Source organism: Zasmidium cellare (assembly GCF_010093935.1).
Source record: "Zasmidium cellare ATCC 36951 unplaced genomic scaffold M409scaffold_3, whole genome shotgun sequence".
Lineage (NCBI taxonomy): Eukaryota > Fungi > Ascomycota > Dothideomycetes > Mycosphaerellales > Mycosphaerellaceae > Zasmidium > Zasmidium cellare.
Genome location: NW_022986947.1, coordinates 556,468 through 577,889, shown reverse-complemented (window position 1 = coordinate 577,889; position 21,422 = coordinate 556,468). Strand labels below are relative to the sequence as shown.

Genomic DNA, 21,422 nt, shown 5'->3' with positions numbered 1-21,422 from the left:
ATGCAGCTCTGCTGGTGGAGAAGCTAGGTAGTCTCTCCCGTCCAGTCTTAACGTGGCCTTAGTATGCACATGACAATTTTCGTTCATCGACCGACTTGCTTGCTTGTGATCAAGCTTCCCCAACAATACGGACTTGCACCAGCTCGACAACTTCAGATTTCGCCCGCATGCGCGAATTTCACGTGTGCTTATGTTTTCTGGATGTCTTTCAAGGTGCTTTAGAGATTGTGCTGCTGAAATCAACGTTTTGTGGTCGAAAGATCTTTATGCGCGATGGCAGCTGATGCGGCACTGCCAAGGCGCTAAAATGCTGTCACATGCAAAAGTTATAGACGGCTTCATATGCTGCTGATTTAGTGTAGTTACCCGCTTTTGAATCACAGCCTCAATTCATAATATCAGTCGATTCTCAAACAGGTGTCATTCACAGGCTGAATTATCGAATCACATTCCATCTAATCTAGACAGCCCTACGACACGAGAGGTCGCTGCCGTATGGCTTAGCGAATCCTTCCCGTGACGACAATCGAGATTCGTGTTAACAAGATGAAGGGTGTGTGGTTAGTTAACTCATGCAGCGCTAGAGTTGACAGCATCTTTGTTATACTCTCTACGATGATGGGAGCATTCCAACAGACGAAGGCACTGTAAGCCTCACTCTAGCTTTTAATCTGGACTTCACTCTGGACTTTACTCTTGGCTTCACTCTGGCCTTTACTCTGGACTTCACTCTGCTTTTTACTCCTAACAGACTCTATGCCTTACTCTGCAGCTCACTCTAGGATTCACACCGTGCCTTACTCTACCTATCACTCTGCTGATTAATCTACAGCTTACTCTAAGCCTTACTTTCAACTTCACCTCTACCACAACAAAAACAACCAGGCACGCAGTTGCAGCAGACCAGTTCTGGTCGCATGCCCTCTGGTTACGCCGATGCGCACATCACCGAGAGATGCACCGTTCAGGGAAGCGAGTAGCAGGTCGGGCAGCGAGAGAGGGAGAATGCCACCCTGAGGGAAGCTCTCCGACACGCGGTCGCCGCGAACTCCTTCACTTTGCAAAGAGATGACCACCAGAATGCAGCCCGTGAGTTCAGGCTTATATCGAGTCTTGCTAGTCCGATGTGACATAAACTTCAGATGCCTTGGGCGCCAATGTGCCGTGTTCTCACCGCCGACGTCGTCGATCAAGCATCTCGCCACATCGACAACCTCTGCAACCTCAGCGAGGAGCACCTGGTTCTGCTTTGGCAGCAGATGCCGACATCACCCATCGCCGACCTCGTCGACGACCCCGCCACCACCGCTGCTTCTGTTGATGCAAATGTCCACCACGCGCAGATGTCAGGTGGCCTCGGCCGTGGAACTCAAGATCGGCGAGAAGAGCATGGTGCTGCCGTGGGTGGCGACCCCCTCACCGTCCACGTAGATGCCTAGCGCAAGGCAGAGAGGAATGGCGCCTTGTTGGAACAGATGCGATTAGATTTCGGAAAAGGCAAGAACTTTTATTACACACACACACTCTCTCTCTCTGTTCTCTCTATCCTATCGTACATACCCCAAATGCCTCTGGGTCTCAGACGGTAGCTGCTAAAACTACAATAACACAAAAGAAAAGTCTTCTCTCAACTCCTGCTCCTGGTCTCGAGTGCCATGTTTTGGCCTTTTTCTCTACGCAGTCTATGTTCTCAGGGCACGCTGCTTCCGCTTCTGGATGATCTTGGCTTATCGGTCAAAGGTGGTCGTGACCGGCTTCGCCTTCTCTAGGCCATCGAGAGCTGCTGGCGTATTTGGTGCCTAGTACTTGTAGTCGAGCAAGGAGTGCACGGGGTAACTCTTCCAGCTGGTTGGCACGCCGTGCATCGCGTAGTTCGGGTTGCGGTTGGAAATGCCCTTGTATCCGATCTTGAAGACTTGAGGTGTGACACTTCATGTTGTATTGAAGGACTATGAAGGAGTATTTATACAAGCATGTGAATGCCAAGACCGAGTGAATGCCCAGAGATGGCCTAGGGCATCAACTTGAAGACCTCTCTGGCCATATCGGTATCGCCGGCACCAAACGCCAAACCGCCTCCTCGCAATGCTCACCGAAGTGGTATCGGAGGAGCCAATGCATGGACTTGGCGAGGGCGAGCTTGTCGGCGGGGCAATTGGTGTCGCTTCCCAGGATGCTCTCGATATTGAGCCCCTGCTTGGTGACGGAGAATGTCTTCTGCGAGAGGCAGTACGGCGCGGCGTCGAAGTGGTCGTAGAAGACCTTGATACGCTGGTGGTATGTCGCTGCCATCCACTTCTCGATCCTGGATAAAGTTAGCATCAATCCAGCCTTCAAAATCTCAGCAACGTACCCTCCAGTCTTCTCGATTAGTGCCATGACCCTCGGGGCCAGGTACTTCCAGGTTGACGTCCAGGCACGGGACGTAATCTTCTTCATCCAAGAGTCCAGGTTATGGCGCTGGTACGTGGGGAAGCGGGAGTGGGTGGCCGCGATGGCCTGCTCCATCTCGCTCGAGAGCAGCTCTCTAGTCGCGAACACCTGGAGGCAGGCCAGGCCCTTGAGTGCCTCGTCGGGATGCGGGGACTGCATGTTCTGGGTGACTAAATCGAACTTGCGTTTCTTGGGGCTGCCTTGCTGACCCGTCAGGCTTGAGTAGCCGTCGGTCGTGGTGCCGTCCAGGTTCCACTCTGGGAATGTTGTCAGTGTCTCGTCCATTGTGTAAACGGCTTCCATGACTTACCCTCGTCCACCGTCTTCAGATTCTTCTTGAAGTATTGGGTCAGAGTGGATGTGGTTGATGTTGAAGAGAAGAAGAAGAAACGGCCAGTCTTGGATTGGAGAGATATTTATGTTGAGATTGCATGTGCTTGAAGTGAAGGTATTGAACTGTGCGTGCATGTGAGTGATGGCAAAAACTTCAGAACCTACATTGCCGATTTGCATGTGCCTTGCAGTGAGGACATTGTACTGAGAATACACGTGAGTGATGGCAAAAGATTCAGGGGTTTCATTGCCATTTCGCATGTGATGGCTCGTGCAAATTATGTTAACCTGTAGTGAGAGCGAGGCGGCTTGTTCACATGAGGCTGCAGCCTAGCATCTGAAGACATCTTCAGTAAAGGAGAGCACCCCTTTTACGAGGACCGTGCTCCTCTCATTACCATTTCTCATTTCCTCGGCTCTCAATGTTTTTCTCCAGAGACTCTCCACTATCGATTCCAACACTGAGAACACCACCTTCAACCCTCAAGATGCCGTCGACATCTAAGAAGCAGGACCTCATGGCCCCCATCGTAAGTCCCGCCGCGCTTCCAGAACGCCCATTGCCCGCGTACTGACAATCCATTAGACTCTCGCCATCATCGCCCAGCTTGTCGCGATCTTGAGCCTCTCGAAGACCACTGTCATCTGTCTTCCGCCCGAGATCACACAACTCCTCGCCGATATTGTCACTGTCCCATTCGTTTGCAACATACCAATCTCGACTTGCTTCAATGGCCATCAAAGCCAGCTAGCCGACTGTCTTCCAGCACTCGCCTACACCTGCCGTGGACTGTACAACATGTGCACCGACGCCTTCTTCAGCAAGAACAATTTCGTCTTTGGCACCGATGCCTATCGCGCTCTGGCCATACGAGGCGTGGTTGTGAACATTGCCCGTCAGCTTCGCAGGAACTTCGGTGCCAACCGACTTCTCATCCACCACCTTGTGATCGTTCGTGTTACTGCAGAAGACGACAGATTCGGCTTTATCGACATGTTCGATTCCGACATCACCACCAACCTGCTCTGTCGACATGTGATATCATTGCTGTCGACCAACTGCAAGATCACTACTCGCCGTCAGCTTCGCATCCAGAGCGTGAGGATCATAGTCAAGCTCGTCCGAGACCAGCTACTTCCGCTATGCCGTGTCGTCGCCTATGATCGTCCAGAATCGTGGACATGTGATCTCGCATATGTTACATCAGCAAGCCCTTAGATGCTCACTTTTCCTGTAATCATGCGAAGTGAACAATTCACGTGTTTGTGTGCATGTGAAGATGTCGGCAGCCGTGCTAGGTGTCACGCGCTTCTGCCCGTGCTTAGCCTAATAACGAAACAGGGCTCTATTTCTGTGTACAGTCAATCAGGTTTTAGAGTCTGTAAACTTGTGAGCCTCATGTTAAGTATCTCAATGTCAAATGGCAAAGTAAGCATTCGAATAGCGTGCTTCTCAGCGATTACATTCCGCAACTTGTTCTTAGTCAACCTGCAAAAATTCGAGAGAACCCACTGACCTAGACCGAACGTTCAATGTCGTAACTTTCGTTGAGTCACAGGTTCAGATTTGGCAACAGCTGCCCCCGAGCGAACGCCAAAATATTCGTAAGGAGCGTTAATGCCAGCCACGATCGGGACGGTTGGAATACTCCAACATGATCTCAGGCCTTCTGACTTGGCAAGACTGCCTCCCAGTGTTCTGTGCTCTCTTCATCTTTCAAGGTCTTGCCCAAATCGTGGGCGACAGGGTCAGCAACGGCGTCTCCAAAGGCGGAAGCAATTTGCTCGAGGGTAAGCTGGTTTGTTTCCGGAAACCAGAAGTAGTATACGATGGCGGAGAAGATGTTGGTGCCGATGAAGACAAACTGAGGTCTGGGTTAGCTGTTAGCACAACAGAGAGAGGAGAAAACTTGCATAGAATTTCCAGGTGATGTTGTCGAATGCATAGCTCGCTGCATAGCTCAACCAGATAGCTGTCAGATACTGACTGAATGTCGACCATCCGACTCCTACGGCCCTTAGTTCAAGAGGAAAAATCTCAGCGACAATGACCCAGACGGCTGAGTTGAAGAACACGCTGTAGGACAGAGCGAATAGAAAGATAAACGCAATGCCTGCACGTTGACCCGCAGCGTTTGGATTACCCGTCTCTCCGTAGAGAGCGGACAACACAGCGAGGACCGTCAAGCATCCGGCCAATGTCAGCCAGCCAGTGATGACAGTTCGGCGACGAGGCCAGTGATCTGCGACGGTGAAGATGGAGAACAGCTGGCCGACCAATGCCATGAATCCGTAGATCGCGGTGATCAGGAGAGCTTCTTTCCCTTCGTAGCCAAGGTTGGAGTACATGAGGTCTTGATAGTTCTGAATGATGTTGGAGCCGCTCAACTTGCACATGTTGACGATCAAGGTGCCGAGGAGCGTCCTGCGGATGTACTTGCGGCTGAAGAGACGGAGGAAGTTCGATTTGGTCTTGTTTTGCTTCTCGAGTCTGATTTGCGCTTGCATCTCGCTCAGCTCCCTTGCAACGAACTCTTGAGACCGGTGGGCATGCAAGTAATGCATTGTCGCTTCGGCTTCTTCGTAACGCTCTTTCATAGAGAGCCAGCGAGGGGAGTAGGGCAGGAAGAAAGTCAGCACCGCTAGAACCACTGCTGGTGGAGCTTGAGTCGCAAGTGGAACTCGCCACTGAATGTCACCAGTTGCAAATGCTCCTGCATAGCCAATCCATCCAGCGAGAAAGAATCCAAATGTGTTCCAGAGACCTTTCAATCCAACCAGGAACGCTCTGTTCTCGGGAGGAGAGATCTCACTGAGATAGACGGGCGCCACAGGATAGACCATTCCAGTGGAAAAGCCAGAGAATGCTCTGCCAACAATCATCATGGCCGGGTTCTGCGCAGTCGCTTGAAGAATGGCTCCAATGACACTGACGATAGCGCCGAAGAGCAAGCTCCATCGACGACTAATGCGGTCCATACAGTAAGAAGCTGCCGCAGAGCCGACAGCACTACCAGCGTAGTATCCCGAGACGATGCCTCCTTGGATTGCAGTGTTGGTATCGAGAGAGCCGTACATGTACTTCTTGAAACTATCATGAGCGATTGTTGTGGCGATTATTCCTAAAGAGGTCTGTTAGTCTAGGAGAATTTCTAAGAGAATGGTTGCCTTACCAGTATCAAGTCCATAGAGTAAACCAGCCAGGCTGATCGCCATAGCGATCATAATTGAGCGGAAAGAGTTGCCTAGAGCTCCACGCTTTTGCACCATTTTGAATTTCTTCTGGATCTTCGCTTGTTTGATGAGAATGTCTTGTTGTCGAAGTAGAGTTCAGGCCGAGAGAGCGAGTTGGAATAAACCACAGACACTAGACACCCATCTTTCCTATCTTTTGGATGATAAAACAAGTGACCCCCACAATGCGTTCTCCGCAATATGTACCCCATTCTGGGGTCTAGGCAAGCGAATGCTAATTCCTGTGTTGTACAATTTGTGTTCTGTGCGGAGAACAGAATGTGTCAAGGGATGTCGTTTTCCGGCGGATTTCGTGGCCAACCAAGATTCCTCCCCATTTAAGATACATGGATTCTGCACGTGAAGACCAGACAGTTTGGGGGGCATTCGACCAGGCAAACGATCAATCTCGAGAACGATATTTTGCAGCATTTGTGGCAGCAAAGGTGATTGTCAGACATCGTTAGAAGTCCATCATCCGGGTTCCAGAGATGAAAAGCCACCAATGATGATTCCAATAGTTCATTTGATCTGGTCGATATCAATGCGCTCCTGCTTTCGTATGCTTCGCTCAGAAGCTGCTTCAATATCAGCGGAGTGTGCGGAGCACAGCATATCTTGCCTGCATTCGTCATTGCCCAGGTCATACAGCCTATACGTTTGAAGAGTCAGGTGGATGTCACCCCCACAGTAGCACCGGTTTCTATAGCATCGATGCACATCCCAAGCAGACATCCAACAATTGTGCCCCTGTGACGGAAGGCCTCGGACATTCGTCGATGCGTTCGTCACATCTGCCTGCATTTGGTTGTGACATGTCGCCTCGCCGTGAGAGAAGTATGAGGTGTTGTCGAAACCTAGAGGGATGGCTCTACCTCAAGATTGCAAGGTCTTTGACGAGCTGACATCGGCTTAGATGTCAGCTCTATTTGCTCCTGCTGTCGTCTTTTGCATGGAGATGTAGAACTGAACTTGACATGCCCTCATCATGATGTAGAATGACTGGGCATGGACCTCGTCTTTTCGGCAGAGATACCAACATTGTCCTGTTAGAGTAACGAGATGATAGTGATGGTGTCGAAGAGGGATGAGTGCGTAGCCTCATTTTGATGGATGAGAGCGAAAGGAAGCCGTTGCTAACTTCAAGCCTCCCTTCTGATCCTGGTCCGTCGGAGAAATGTTGAGCCGTTACCGTTGAACTCATCAAAGTTTGAAGAGCAATTTCAGTCAATTGCAAAAGAAGACAACATCTGCAAAAGTCGTTCTCACGAAGACTGAGCAAGACATGCTGTCAACGAGATACTAATAAGGTGGACGATGGGTATCGAAAATTTGTTGGCCTTGTCCTCACCTCGTCTCGAGCCACCGAGGAAGGATTCGCTCTCGATCCTGCCTCGGCCGAGTCCTTCAGCCTCAGACAACCATACGACAACTTCCACAGGTCTGGCACATTCTCCCTTCGAAATACTGGCCATTTCTGGACTACGAGCATGCCAATTTGCGGACGATGGTGCACCTACAGTGAGCCCTGATGATTTTTAAGGTCTCGTCAGCTGAGTCTCGAACTGGGCCATTAATGCGATGCACGTCACAGGCCGCGATGCCTAAGCACATATGAAGGAGGTAAACGTCGTTCATTCCATCCTCTTCCCTCTGTATCAGACCTTTCGAACATCCCCTTGTATTTTGCGGAAAAGAATCGATTTTCATTTTTTTTTTCGCTACAATCTTGAGCTTCCCTCGATAGGATGTCCACCCAACAAACAGCAAAGACGCAGTACATCCTCGCCAGCAATGGAGTCACCTTCGCCTACCGCAGCCTTGGGAGCCAGATCTATTCTAACATCCCTCTCATCATGCACATGCACTTCCGCGCCAACATGGACTTCTGGGACCCGCTCCTCGTTAACGCCTTAGCTGCTAAGCGCACTGTGATCCTCTTTGATCAGGCCGGTGTCGGTCGTAGCAACGGCAATGTCGCCACGACCTACCAAGGCTGGGCTGACAATGTCCTCGCTCTCATCGATGCCCTCAAGATCTCCAGGTTCGATCTTCTTGGGTTCAGCATGGGTGGATACACCGTGCAGATGGTAGCATTGACCAGACCTGAGGCTATTCGAAAGCTGATCATTTGTGGGAGTGGGCCTTCGCGACCTATCGATGGAGCTGGGAAGGGGATCGTCTGGCCGAGAGATGTTCCACCGGAAACGCCCATTGCTCTGCTCGCAACCGCGCAGTCCGATGATAAGGAGAAAATCGAGAAATCCATAACAGTCTCCTTCTTCCCCGACACGAAGCCTGGCCATCTTGCAGCTCGGGAGTACTTCGAACGCATCTACAGCCGTAACGCCTCATCCGCCGAAGATCACAAAGAACCACTCCATTCTCTCCTCAGTCCTCAGGGAACCAAGGAGCAACGCAAGGCAGGAATAGACTGGTACAAGCCGAACCCGCAGAATTCGTTCCATCGACTTGGCGAGCTGAAGATGCCAGTGCTGATCTTGAATGGCGACGATGATGTCCTGATCCCTACGAGTCAGAGCTGGGAGTTGCTGAAGGGGATCGAGAACGCCCAGCTGATCGTATACCCGAAGGCTGGACATGGCTTTCTGTGGCAGTACGCTGACCGGGTTGCAAGGGATGTAGGGGTCTTCTTGGACGAGGATCTTGACAAGGTAAATGCCAGGTTGTAGCGGCGTCTGAGAGCACGGTGCTGCCGGCATTTCAAGCTACAGCAAGATGTTAGGCAGCCTGAAGCTGTAAGGCGCTTGAGCTTTTTGGAAGTAATTCATTCGACATTCCTGGCTCAAAGAAAAATGCCTATAATCACGTGCCCCAGCTAAGAACAGCTACGCAGCAACACCAGTGTGGCCAAAAAATATAAGACCAACGGGAATCGATCCAAAATATAATGGAATTGAACCATTCAACTCCCACGGAGAGGCTCGACTGCAATTAAATCAGTTGTCTGCTAGTATACACGTCGATTCAGGAGATTAGACGTACACTCTCAACCTTGAGATCTTCTTATTAAAAGTCTCACGCGCTAGCCAATTGTGCCACGTGGGAAAGTCTGGAAAACATTGTTAATGGAAACATTGCTTCCGTGGCGATGATTGGTCAAAAAAATCTCAATTTAAAATATAATCTCTAGTCTTCTCAGCCGCAGTAGCTCCGAAAGCTAAATGGAAAGCTTTAGATCACACTCCAGCTCCTTCAGGAGTATTGGACTTCTACTCACAATGTCAACCTTCCTATAGTTCGGCAGTAGAGGCTCTCTAGCCTGGATACAGAGCTGCAAGGGAGAAGGTAAGGGTAGGCGGAGCACACCATCAGGGGTAAAACAGGCCTTGGCCATCAACAATGCCGAACCACAACTGTACAGAAGGCCCCTTGAGCACATGATCAAGCTAGAAGGATGTCCAATGCACTCAAGTCCTTTGAAAACAGCTGCGGGACCAAAGCTATGAATGAGGATTCGTCTTTCGTGGACTTCTACAAGACTGCCGGACGGCAACGAGTGAGACGGACTACCTTTCTACACCCGCTGGATGGTTGTGCCAGCAACATTGCATACTCCTCATCGATGGAACCTGATTGCTAAATGATGCTGGAAACATTTTCTAGGCGACCAGAGGAAGCGTTAACGTTAACGTCGAAAGTCTCGGCACAGCATCAGCTAGACCACGCCCACGACCATTCTGAGAGCCGCAACGGTCAGATGCGAAGCTGTTGCTTGCATTGTCTTCGAGGCATTACATAGTGACCGTGGATTCCTCCGAATTTCGAGGGCAGACTTTTGGAGAGCATACTAGGCCTCCTCGATTCCGCCCGTTGTCTTTCCCGCTGACTACATGCATCCACGACCAGGCCACCAACGGCTTAGCAGCCCTCTCATCTGCTCAGAGAACGGCAGGCAGGGAATCACGTTGACTAGGACCAGGCTACAAATTGCAGACTCCAAGACGTGTCGATACACAGCCACATGAGAACCACCGCTCAACGATTGTTCAGGGGCATTCCACGATCCATGTCCAGAGACACTGTCTAAGCGGCGGTTGCTGAACGATGTCTCGTTTCTGAGCCCCATCCATCCTGTGCAGGACTGCATTGATAGACTTTCGATGTTACGGTCAACTCACCGTCCAGAAGTAGCCATTAGGTTGAGCTGGGATAGTGGACATGCATCTTCCAACTGCTGAGGCACACTAGTGACGAGGTCTTATGCTATCAATGCTCTGAAGGTCTCCCTCCTCATATCACGGTCTGATGAGCTAGAATGGAAAGTGTGCTTGAGCAAAGCGTTAACGTGAATTGCAGACTCATACGTCCGCAGAGTACGCCAACGGGAAATCTTTCAACAGCTCGATCGCTCTCCTTAGGGTCTTATTACGTACCGGCTAGAATATCGCTACTAGATCGGCTATTAATATGCGAAGCTAGGTGCCTAGGGGAGTAGAGTTGTAGACATAGTTAGTAAGTGCTAGTCCTAGAGTAAAGGCGCACCTCTTAGCAGATGTTACTAAGCGCTCTAAAGTATAACGAACGGCTTCGTCGTCGGCAAGGTAGCTTCTGAGGAGACATAAGCATATACATAGCAGTATCGAGAGGTCCGCGTCGGAGTGCTCATACGGAGGTTCGTATTAATCTGTCCCGTCGATCGTCTTCGTATAGCACTAGTGTAAGTAGACGTTGAAGCTATAGGCGTCCACTTCGTCTTGCTCTACACTTCTCTACCTATAAGACTACCGAGGCGAGCAACGGGCTGCGAACAAGGCTGAGGTTGCGCAAATGTAGGATTTGTATACGGTAAAAGAAACCGCGTTATCACCTTTGCCTACTTAACCGACGATTGTAGAGACGAAGTCAGGCCTACGCCCAATGTCGAAGACTGCTACGCAGCGCTCAATGCTATGAAGACAGCATTGCAGTGACGTTCGATCACCTTCCTAAGATATGCACCCCGATGCCAGCGTCAGCCACTTATCAAAGCATAGATTGGACTTCGATAATGAGATAAAGCACACACTCTCGAAGATAACCCGATATAGCGGTTCGCCAAGCAGCTTTTTGTTCCGGGTCCTGGGATGCGCACTCGAATCGATAGCTTGAGTTGCTAAAGGAGATGTTTGCGACTTGGAGAAAAACAGGTCACTATGCCTGCCGGTCAAATTGCCATTGATGGTGACTCCAGGGTGACGAGGCCTAGGGGAGGGTTGCCGGATTCGGTGAAGCACAGCCGTCCGTGCCTGGATCAGATATCCGTGCACTCTGGGAATAAGCGGATGTCGACTTGCGGTTGGGACGAACCATGTTTAAACCTAGAAGTTCCAATTATCTAGCTGAGAGTATGGCCCGAAGGTAGTGGAGCGCGAGACAACTTGTAGCAGCCAGTCCAAACATTAGGAAGAGAAGAACGGGCAAGGTGTGGCTTGCTGGATGACACTGCCTCCTCTACGAGTAAGGCGTCATGCGTTCATGTGGCACATATGGCCTTTGGTGCCTGGCTAGCACTGGCACACCGCCGAGAGATCTTGCAGGGCGGCCTCGCACCAAAGCTCTCATGCCAACTTGTCGTATATAGTCTCCCAATAGATGCAATTCAGGCCCATGCAGCCAATGCCGTTCGATGTCTCCTGTGTGGTGTGTCCTCCGGACCGAGGATTGGTTTTCGTCACGGTGCCACTCTGCTCGATACGCCCGTTGCAGCAACCGTGACTGCCAACCACCTTGACCCAGCCGTTTAGCTGTGATTCAATGCCGACATTGATCCAGTCCTCTCGGTTGAACAGCACACACGCGAGCGGTGCGATGAACCAGACCAATCTCGTCTTACCCTCCAGGCGTTCGTGAACTGGACAGAAGATGGTCAGACTCTCGGTGTTTCGAGTCTGGAAGCACTGATGCAATAGTCTGAGACCAGCCCGTCGACCCCGAAATGTGGCACACATCCGGAGAGAATGTGATTGTCGAATTCTGGACTTGCTGAGATGATGTGAGGGTTTGCACTCTTGTCCGTCTGGCACCCACGGAAGCAGGTTTGGTTCGACTTGTCAAGGCCGCATGATCTACTTTTCCGCAAGTCTCGATCGTAGAGTCACGTCGCGGTAGCACGCAGGGAGAATCTCTATTATCTAACAAGCACAGCACCATCTTCGTGCTGTGGGGGAGTCCACGACGTCGTTGGCATTTGCTGGCCCAAGTTGTACACGACTACGTTAACATGGAGGTGTATAGCAAGGAGCACCAGCGATTCGAGGAGCGTTCGAAGCTGTTGTATCTGTTCCTGCCGCTCATTAAGACGTCCTGTATGATGCTGAAGAGACTGTTCGCGTTCTACTAATCCGTCCATCGGGCGCTGGTCTGCATTTTCATGAGGAACAACGGGACCTTGTTGATCTCAAAGAGCCAGAAAGATGAGCCGCGTTGTGGGTAGTCATTGCTGCGGGCAAGGCGCTGCTTGTGTCGGACATTTATGTGTCTCGTTCGAGTGATCAAGGGACAATTGGCGGCGAGAGAACTGTTCCCAGACGGAGAGATGTTACGGTGTATCTCCATGCGTGATGCGGAGAGGTGCGATTGCCGATGATTTCGTGAGCCAGGCAAACAGGCAGCTTGTCCAAGTTGGCAAGGACAACTTGCCTCGATACTGCAAATGTTTCTGTGGAGAGGCAACGTCTAAGGACCTCCAACAACATCTAGCAGAGTATTCTCTTTTCCCGCGCTTTGCGTTGGTGTGGCTAGAAATCAACTCTGTCGTCGTTTTCTTATACTGTACGATGATAGTGCCTATTGAGGCGCTGATTGATGGCGATCCAGGCTCCGTTCACGCAGCTTAGCAACATACTCCTTGGAAAAGTTAGTGATGATCCGGAGACATGCTGTTAATCTGTTAGGCGCCAGTCTGCCCTTTGGTAAGAAATGGGTCATGATCGTCTCCGACGGCCAGAACGATGAACGGGGCCATGTTGTTGGTATTTGTTGATGCGGGAGAGGAGTTGTTCGCACGGGACATCTCGGTGCTGGTCTTTGGGCCCTTACAGATATCCAAGGTATCTAAGGTGCCCAGCCAGAGACTGGGACGTGGACCCAGATAGGAGTGGTGGCTTCCAATGTAGTAGTGTAGATCTTCGATCGGCTCTTCCGATGCCTCACTTGCGTTGAGCACAGGAGTTAAATTAGGAGAAGCCCAATTTCATGGACGTCGTCGACGAGACCCTCATCTCCGCCGCACAGGTGATCACAGCGTTTGCCAGAGGAACCAAACGGCTTATCCCTGAGATTTACGAAAGACGTCGGAATGGATAGCACTTACACGCGCTGCACGGTTCGCATCCACGAGCAAAGAAGGCAGAATCTCGATGAAGTCGAGCGGCGGCCGAGGAAACACTGGATAGGGCTTGAGCCGGGCCTGGCTCGGTAGGACTTATGGTGGCGATTCGATACCGTCGATGCTCGAACGGTTCGTCTCTCAGGGCAGCAAGGTAATCCTGACCTTGCTGTCCTCCCATGGTATATGCGTCGCCTTGTCTTCTTCGAGGCAATCAAAAGGTCACCATGGTCGACAACGTTGGTAGTGCCATGCTCTCAAATAGTAAGAGGCTTGTTAGGAAAGGTTCCAAGAACAAGGAGTTTCCTGTGTCAAAGATAATAGCGTAATCAATGCTCTCAACCAGGCCTCTCATCCGTACATCGTCCACAGCCACAATCAAATCCCCACGCCTCCTTCAACCTCCGTTGACGATCTTCGAAGTTCATGTCTCTTTCGTCACCGCCCAGATACGAGATGCAGCATTGGTCGCCAAGGCTGATATCTAGCCCAGCGGTGAACTGCCACTGCCTGCCGACTCTCTGCTTCTTCAAATTCGGTGCGCACGAATGGTTGAAGTAGCTAGCAGATGGATAGACACCGTAGCCCATGTACTCTTCGCTGTCCTCTCCTCCCGAGCGAATGCCGAAGGCGTTGTGGTTGTCGGCTCGTACTATGGTCCGGCATAGCTCAGGAGTGATAAGAGGGAGCAGCTCGAGGGGGAGAACAGACACCAGCTGAAGATAGCTGTTGCAGTTACTCTCCAAGTCCTTCTGGGTCTTGTACGGTTCATCGTCCATGGCAAGGCTAAGCACCTCATCGGCCCACCTTGTGGGGTCCTTGTAGCGATACAGCAAACCACACAGGAGGTAAGAAAGTACGTCGCTGTCGATAGCCTCACCTATCTTCCGCATGATCGCCAGCGTGGCCTTGCGATCCAATTTCGACTGAGGCGTTTTCGACTCACGGCTCACGCGTAATATTTTGGCCTGCCTATCTGCTTCTTGCCACGCCGTCTCGATCTCGCCCGGCTGGGGCCTCGCCCCGTCTCCCATCTCTTCATCTGCATTCGTCCCTCTGCCTCTTGCGCGCAGGAAATCGGCCAAACACAGCCATGCATCAACGCCAGCCTTTCCTTGCTCTTGTGCCCAACCCGCTCGACATGACTCTGAACAGAATACCTTGGCCGTCGTATGATCGCGTATCGGCAACGTACGGCCGCGGTCCCAATGGAAACAATAGGCACAGGTCTCTTTACCGTAGAGCTTGAAGACGACGTGAAAAGCGGGCGGTCCGCTCTGGAGCATCAGCGTCCCTGCCGGTACATCACATCGAGCAATGACACCTCTGCCGGCATTGGGGATGTCGCGAACCTCGAACCAGCCCGATTCGGGAGGACTCATAATAATGCTCGGTGGTCATTCTCCTCGCCGGCGAGGTTGCGGGTCGAGGCGTCTCGACGCGTGAAGTCTGCCGAGCACGGGCCTCATCGGGCGTGCAGAGGGCTTCGACTTCTCGACCACTCGCGTCCTCGCCATGGACTCACCGACCTCACTCCATCCCTTCATCCCCCCCCTCACCTCAATCCACCTCCTGTCAAGCCCACATGCCGCGGCGGCATCCCTTCGATAAGCATTTGGCTGAGAGCGGCCGGGCATGTCGAGAACATGGGAATTGCCGCCCGCCACGTGCTTGTGCCAACTGGAATGCTCCTCGACAGCAACAAGCTTCCGCAACATCAACTCCATCGATTCGAGCAGGAAATGCTACGGAAAGACCGCTAGGACGATGGCAGAAATCTTCAGGCCCAGACTGAGCAATATCAATCTCGCGAAGTCTCTGGCACTACGCCAAAATTCCATTACTTGTGGCCAGCTTTCAATAAGCCTGTATTGCCTTCTTTGATAAAACTAACGACTGATTGTCAGCATGGATCACTCTCGAGTTTTCGAGCTGTCGATCATGGTCCGGCGAGGAGGTCGGTCCGGCATGCTCATTGTAAGTGGTGAAGGCGAAATCCAGCGAAGTGGGTAGCGGCTTGGAGTGAAATGATAGGAATGCAGACCGTGTTGTGGACGTGTTGTTGCAGTCTCGACTTTTGGGACTAACCCCCCATCGCTGTTTACAAACACCCTTCCCTTCTCGCTTTCTCTTCTCCTCTACCAGCAACCTCACTCTCGCTAAGCTCGCCTACCTCTGCGGAAGGATGGTCCGCTTCTCATCCAGTGCCTGCAGGCTAGCAGGCGCTGCACTTACACTCGTTTCCATCACCTACGCACAAGACGCGACGCAGGCATGGCCTGGTCCGCAACCAACATGTAGCGCCGGCATGAACGGAGTCAAGGGCACCTATACTGATCCCATGTTCGGATTGACCTGGCAGGTCAACTGTGGGCAAGATACCCTCGGCGCCGGGTCCTACAACTTTGGAGGGACCGGTGGGCAAGGTATCGCTGGCTGCTTCAAAGGATGCGCGAAAAGACCGAACTGCCAGGGCTTCTATTATGCAGGGGTCGTGTCAGCTGGTGGCAGTATGTGAATTTAATACCCCATTACCAAGCCATTTGCTGACAGATCTTCTCTCATCCAGCTGCTGGATCTGGTGGTTGTTACTGTAAGACCCAAAGACTCAAGTGAACGGAGAAGGCTACTTACAATTATGAAGACAAGACGGCACCTGTCACATCATTCGTTACTGATGCACCGTATACGTACACAAACCCGGCGACGCCTGCAGTGACTTTTTCTCACTACGCGGGTGTTGCTCTGCTCAATCCTGGTGTGACATCCTATGCCGTAAGTTCCACGCCAACTTGCAATGAACACTGCCTGGACTAACTCTTGCTTTGACAGTGTCCCATGTACAACAATTTGCAATTCAACGATCGCTCCGGAAACGTTTGGTCGGTATGGCGACTACTTGTTGATGTGAATTGGTTCTCCTTTAGTGACTTTGCTGCAGGTCACTTGCGGTGGGCACTACGCTGGTCTTCCAACTCCGAATCCTGTCGCCGTCAGTGACATGGCGGGTTGCATGGCTGCATGCAACACAGCCACCAACCCTGGATCCACATGTACCGCCATAGAATACGCGCTCACGACAGCCGAGCCAACGTCCACGGATCCCTCCACTCGCGGCCAATGCTACGTATGTGACAAGGCTCTAATTTGGTCAGGTCCTTTGCTTATCTTGTGCAGATGTACTCGACGGCATTTACCACAACTTTGTCAGCTAACCCCAACTATGGTTATGCTATGAGGGTTGGAGGCACGGCTACGGTGTCCGTCACATCTTCGCCACCTTACTATACGAATTGGGCGACGACCGTGACGCCAACGGGCAGCACTTCGTCAAGCACCGCAACTACAGGTCAGTCTAATTCTCTCTCGACTTCTGCAAGTTTACCGGCAGCTACGTCCACGGCCTGTTTGTCACAGGATCCTGTTCCCAGCCCACCGGCCAGCCCTGCGTCTTGTCCAATAGGGAACAACTATACGGTCACGAGTGCCTGTGGCAATACATACTACATTTACTGTGGCTATGATACGACTGCTTCCGATATGTCCTCCCAGCCCACAGTCAGTAGCGTGGCGGCATGCATACAACAATGCGATTCAAACTCTCGGTGTCAAGCAGCCACATACGCCAATGGCATCTGCTACTGGAAGTCTGCATACAAAAGCCTCAGCACCACGACCACCACTTCCAGGGTCGCAATTGTCCGATACATCCCACCAAATCCCAACTATGCCGTACCTCCAACCGCTCCCGGCACCAACACATCCACTGGTTGTGGCCAAGCTCTGCCTGCAGGCCTGACACCAGACGGATCAAGTGTATACTACAGCTTGATCGCTCCCGATGGCAAAAACCGCACATACAAGGTCCATATTCCGAGATTCTACAATGTCAATCGTGCGTCGCCTCTAATCTTCGGCTTCCCTGGCAACGGCGATACCGCTTCAGGCATTGAAAGCCAGACCGGGTTCAACGACGGCACTTTGAATCCTTACGGGATCGCGGTGTATGTCGATGGCTGGAACCTCGGTTTTCAGTCGAACCCGGACTGGGCAACTGGATCCAACTATGCTGATGACCTGGGCTTCATGAGGACGCTCATTGATACGATGAGTTCATCATTTTGCGTCGACACTGGCCGCATTTGGGTCACTGGACAGAGCAATGGGGGTGGTTTCACCAACTATCTGGCGTGCGATCCATACATGAGTTCACGAATCTCTGTCTTCAGTGCCAGCTGTGGTGCCTTCTACACCGGTGCCAGATCAGGCGATCCAGCTACAGTCGATCCGGTCAACACCCCAACACAGCCGCAGTGCTCACCCAGTCGAAACAACCTCCCCTTCTTGGAGTTCCATGGCACCAATGATGGTGTCATTCCTTATACTGGTGGGGTGCGCAGGGGTTACCTCCTGCCTACCATTCCACGCTGGGTGACCGCCTGGGCGATCCGGCAAGGCTACAGCTCCAGCAACGTCGCCTCCACGCCCAGCACTGGCGTGACAATGTATCAATACGGTGGACGTGGCTCCCTCGGCATCATCACACAGTACACTCTCGCAAACTGGGTACACGACTGGCCTAAAGTCTCATCAGGAGCACCTGTCGACGCATCGCCATTGATCATGAATTTCTTCTACGACCAAACGAACTACAACAGGGTCGTCGCGGACGGCCCCTCTCTGAGCTCGTCTTCTTCATCATTGTCTTCTTCTTCAACTTCTGCAAGCACAAGTTCACTAACTCCTCTTACAGTATCCACTTCGACAAGCAGCACCGGTCCGATCACTGTTTCCACTTCAAGTAGCACCACGACCACGCGGTCGACTTCTAGCAGCAGTACGAGCGCGATCAGCGGGCCTCCCTACACCTGTCCGTTGAATGCCATCGTGCCAGACCAAACCGGTCAACTCTATGACACCCGGTGTGGCGGGCAATACAATGGTGGCACGCTCCGAGATGTGTCATCAGGCATTAACTCTTTCAATGACTGCTTCACGCTCTGCTCTGCAGACTCGGCCTGCACGGGGTTCCAGTATGGTTCTGCCGCTAAGATCTGCTACTTGAAGGCAAGTCATCCCCCCGAGGTCCAAGCGTGCGCGCATCTAACAGCTCGCAGAACAGTTTCTCGTTTTGGGCCACTGTAGCCAATCAGGAGGCAGTAGGAGCAGCGAAGGTGTTTCCCGCTACAACTACTACAACTACAACGACGTCAACGACGAGCTCTTCGCTATCGAGCTCGTCGACGGTGACCACTTCCAGCTCTGCCAGCTCAAGTGTAACAACATCTTCTACACTGAGCAGCTCGAGCGGAAGCTCAACCGGTACGTTTTCGACCAGCAGTAGCACCGACTCTGCAACATCGTCAACCATCACCTCATCTTCCACCTTGACAACGTCTACAAGCTCCAGCGCTTCCGTGTCAAGTTCAACAACCACGTCCTCTACGGATTCATCGATTTCCACCTCTGGATCAGCAAGCACTTCGTCAACTGGCACATCGAGCTCTTCATCCTCTTTGAGTACTTCTTCTAGTTCCGCAACAGACTCAACGAGCTCGAGTACATCAACTTCGAGCTCCCTGTCGACTTCGAGCACACTGACGAGTTCGAGCACGCTGTCGACGTCAGAGAGTTCGTCCAGCACAACTTCTATCTCATCATCGCAAAGCAGCAGCACGCTCTCGACATCGCTCTCGACATCGCTCTCGACATCGCTCTCGACGTCGTTATCAACGTCGTTATCAAGCTCGACTCTCGATAGCACATCCAGCGAGAGCAGCTCGTCGACTTCAGTCTCTACAAGTAGCTCGCAATCCAGCTCAGCGTCCTCACCAACGACGACTGACACAGCCAGTACGAGCTCGAGTAGCACGACCAGCTTGTCATCCACTGGTGGAACTTCGAGTTCCGAGACGACGGTTTCGTCCCCAACCCTCACTTCTTCAAGTACTAACACCTCGCCTACTATAGTCACGTCGTCAACTGGTACGTCAGTATCTAGTTCTACGGGGCTCGCTACATCGAGCACCCAAACCACCTCCAGCGTCTCTTCGAGCGCTACGGACACGACGTCCAGTCTACCATCGACTGCGTTCACCAGCTCCTCTTCTTCGACTGTGTCTAGCTCCTCGAGTTCATCGACGAGTGTCTCCAGTAGCACAAGCTTGTCAACGTCCACAGCAACGACTTCGACCGCTTCGTCATCTGTGAGCTCGTCGGGAACTTTGAGCACGAGCACTAGCACAGGCACCGTCTCCTCCACTCTGAGCACCTCGAGCTCGAGCGTCTCGACATCATCCTCGGGGTCGTCGACGTCACCTACTGGAAGCAGCACTTCATCGAGTGCAACAACATCGAGTGGAACCACATCGACTGCGACCACATCGACTGCGACGACGTCGACTGCAACAACGTCGACTGCAACAACATCGAGTGGAACTTCTTCGACTGGAGCATCCACGTCTTCATCAGCTTCTTCATCGACCGCTCCGTCAACTTCTTCGAGTGTTTCCACATCGACGCTGTCATCAGTCTCGACGAGTTCCTCGGTGACGAGTTCTACCGCTTCCAGCAGTCCAAGCACCTCCAGCACATCTACAGCTGTGGTGTCGTCTTCGACCCCAGGATCTTCGACAACGGTGACCTCCTCCACTGGAAGTTCGACGCTGCCTTCTACAAGCAGTTCGAGTCTTCTGACAACGACTTCGTCTGTGGGAACGACGTCGTCTTCTAGTTCTACTTTTGTGTCTACTTCATCTTCAGTATCATCGTCGCTAACTACATCCACAGGGATAGGTTCCACCTCTAGCAGTGCGTCCAGCAGCATGTCGAGCAGCATTTCCAGCAGTCCTAGTAGCACTGTCTTTGGTACCACCTCTAGCAGCATTGTCATTGGGTCCTCCTCCTCCTCCTCCTCCTCCTCCTCCTCCTCCGCAACCACCTCTTCGCCGTCTTCAACTACCAGTCTCTCTATCAGCACGGCAAGACCGCCATTCAGCTGCCCTGGAGTGAGCGGCACTAACGTCCTCGACGCATATGGCGTGATCTACGAAGTTCGCTGCGATTGGGACATTCAAGGGGGCAACCAATACACCTCGACGGAGTACCCAGGAGGCACCTTCAATGACTGCTTTAGAGCTTGCGATGCTGAGCCGACTTGCGTGGCCTTTTCTTTCTTCCAAGGATACTGTTACTTCAAGGTAAGTTTCACAACTACAGATGAATGAGACGATGTTAATACTTGCTGCAGGCTATTACTGCAAATGGAGAGGCCCCTTACTTCCAGGCCACAGTTCAGACTGATGTCGTGGCTGCATACCGACGAGGAGGGACGTACAATCCAAATGCTGGAAGCACAAGCTCTTCGAGTTCTGTGGCGCTGTCCACTACTGTGTCGTCGGCGACCTCGAGTTCCGTGCCAGGAGTGTCTACGTCGTCATCTACGAGGGGCTCTAGCGGAGCCAGCACATCCTCATCTGCTGTGGTCCCTTCGTCGTCGACAACATGGAGCTCTAGCGGCGGCAGCACGTCGTCATCTGCTGTGGTCCCTTCGTCGACAAGGATCTCTTCATCGACTACATGGAGCTCTAGCGGGATCATCACATCTTCGTCTGCCGCAGTCCCTCCATCGTCGACTACATGGAGCTCTAGCGGAAGCAGCACATACTCATCTGCTGCAGTCCCTTCATCTACTAGGAGTTCTTCCTCATCGAGTGCATGGACCTCTAGCGGAGGCAGCACATCCTCGTCTGCCGCAGCTCCTTCATCAACTAGGGTCTCTTCGTTGTCGACAGCGTCTTCGTCGACTGGTGCATCTTCCTCGTCAGCTGGATCAAGCCCGACTTCACCTCTGAGCTCATCAAGGACATCGTCCTCCATGGTTGGTCCTTCACCGGTGGTGAGCTCCTCAAGCAGCGTGGCTGTGTCATCGTCTGCAGTGGTGTCAACAAGTGCAGGACAGCCATCGTCGTCAGCAGCAATCAGCTCTCAGCCTCCCACAACGACTTCGCCGCCTGTAGCACCCAGCAGCTCACCAGCGCCAACGTCGTCAGCAGTAAGCAGCACCGTCTTCAGGAGCACCACCGTGTACACC

At 52.2% G+C, this 21,422-nt stretch overlaps 8 protein-coding genes across 8 annotated transcripts; 4 read left to right on the top strand and 4 right to left on the bottom strand.

The window, feature by feature from the left end:
* Positions 1–1,068: 1,068 nt before the first annotated feature.
* Positions 1,069–1,439, top strand: M409DRAFT_50003 (uncharacterized protein; the record flags this gene model as incomplete). Its single annotated transcript, XM_033811418.1, has 2 exons — positions 1,069–1,089; positions 1,143–1,439. The coding sequence occupies 2 exons, from the start codon at positions 1,069–1,071 to the stop codon at positions 1,437–1,439; spliced, it is 318 nt and encodes a 105-aa protein (XP_033673172.1).
* A 295-nt stretch (positions 1,440–1,734) lies between these two features.
* Positions 1,735–2,736, bottom strand: M409DRAFT_50002 (uncharacterized protein; the record flags this gene model as incomplete). Its single annotated transcript, XM_033811417.1, has 3 exons — positions 1,735–1,949; positions 2,094–2,305; positions 2,354–2,736. 3 exons carry the CDS (start codon positions 2,734–2,736, stop codon positions 1,735–1,737), a joined length of 810 nt encoding a protein of 269 aa, XP_033673171.1.
* Positions 2,737–3,188: 452 nt separating this feature from the next.
* On the top strand, positions 3,189–3,985 carry M409DRAFT_50001 (uncharacterized protein; the record flags this gene model as incomplete). The annotated part of the gene is made up of 2 exons (XM_033811416.1): positions 3,189–3,296; positions 3,353–3,985. The coding sequence occupies 2 exons, from the start codon at positions 3,189–3,191 to the stop codon at positions 3,983–3,985; spliced, it is 741 nt and encodes a 246-aa protein (XP_033673170.1).
* A 442-nt stretch (positions 3,986–4,427) lies between these two features.
* Positions 4,428–6,036, bottom strand: M409DRAFT_17513 (uncharacterized protein; the record flags this gene model as incomplete). Its single annotated transcript, XM_033804092.1, has 3 exons — positions 4,428–4,638; positions 4,751–5,888; positions 5,940–6,036. The coding sequence occupies 3 exons, from the start codon at positions 6,034–6,036 to the stop codon at positions 4,428–4,430; spliced, it is 1,446 nt and encodes a 481-aa protein (XP_033673169.1).
* A 1,712-nt stretch (positions 6,037–7,748) lies between these two features.
* On the top strand, positions 7,749–8,693 carry M409DRAFT_35653 (uncharacterized protein; the record flags this gene model as incomplete). Its single annotated transcript, XM_033810428.1, has 1 exon — positions 7,749–8,693. The coding sequence occupies one exon, from the start codon at positions 7,749–7,751 to the stop codon at positions 8,691–8,693; it is 945 nt and encodes a 314-aa protein (XP_033673168.1).
* A 4,975-nt stretch (positions 8,694–13,668) lies between these two features.
* Positions 13,669–14,712, bottom strand: M409DRAFT_17511 (uncharacterized protein; the record flags this gene model as incomplete). Its single annotated transcript, XM_033804091.1, has 1 exon — positions 13,669–14,712. One exon carries the CDS (start codon positions 14,710–14,712, stop codon positions 13,669–13,671), a length of 1,044 nt encoding a protein of 347 aa, XP_033673167.1.
* Positions 14,713–15,638: 926 nt separating this feature from the next.
* M409DRAFT_17510 (carbohydrate esterase family 1 protein) lies at positions 15,639–18,135 on the top strand (the record flags this gene model as incomplete). The annotated part of the gene is made up of 7 exons (XM_033804090.1): positions 15,639–15,840; positions 15,900–15,923; positions 15,975–16,105; positions 16,163–16,216; positions 16,272–16,457; positions 16,508–18,033; positions 18,084–18,135. 7 exons carry the CDS (start codon positions 15,639–15,641, stop codon positions 18,133–18,135), a joined length of 2,175 nt encoding a protein of 724 aa, XP_033673166.1.
* Positions 18,136–18,479: 344 nt separating this feature from the next.
* On the bottom strand, positions 18,480–21,208 carry M409DRAFT_17509 (uncharacterized protein; the record flags this gene model as incomplete). Its single annotated transcript, XM_033804089.1, has 2 exons — positions 18,480–20,287; positions 20,653–21,208. 2 exons carry the CDS (start codon positions 21,206–21,208, stop codon positions 18,480–18,482), a joined length of 2,364 nt encoding a protein of 787 aa, XP_033673165.1.
* Positions 21,209–21,422: the final 214 nt, after the last annotated feature.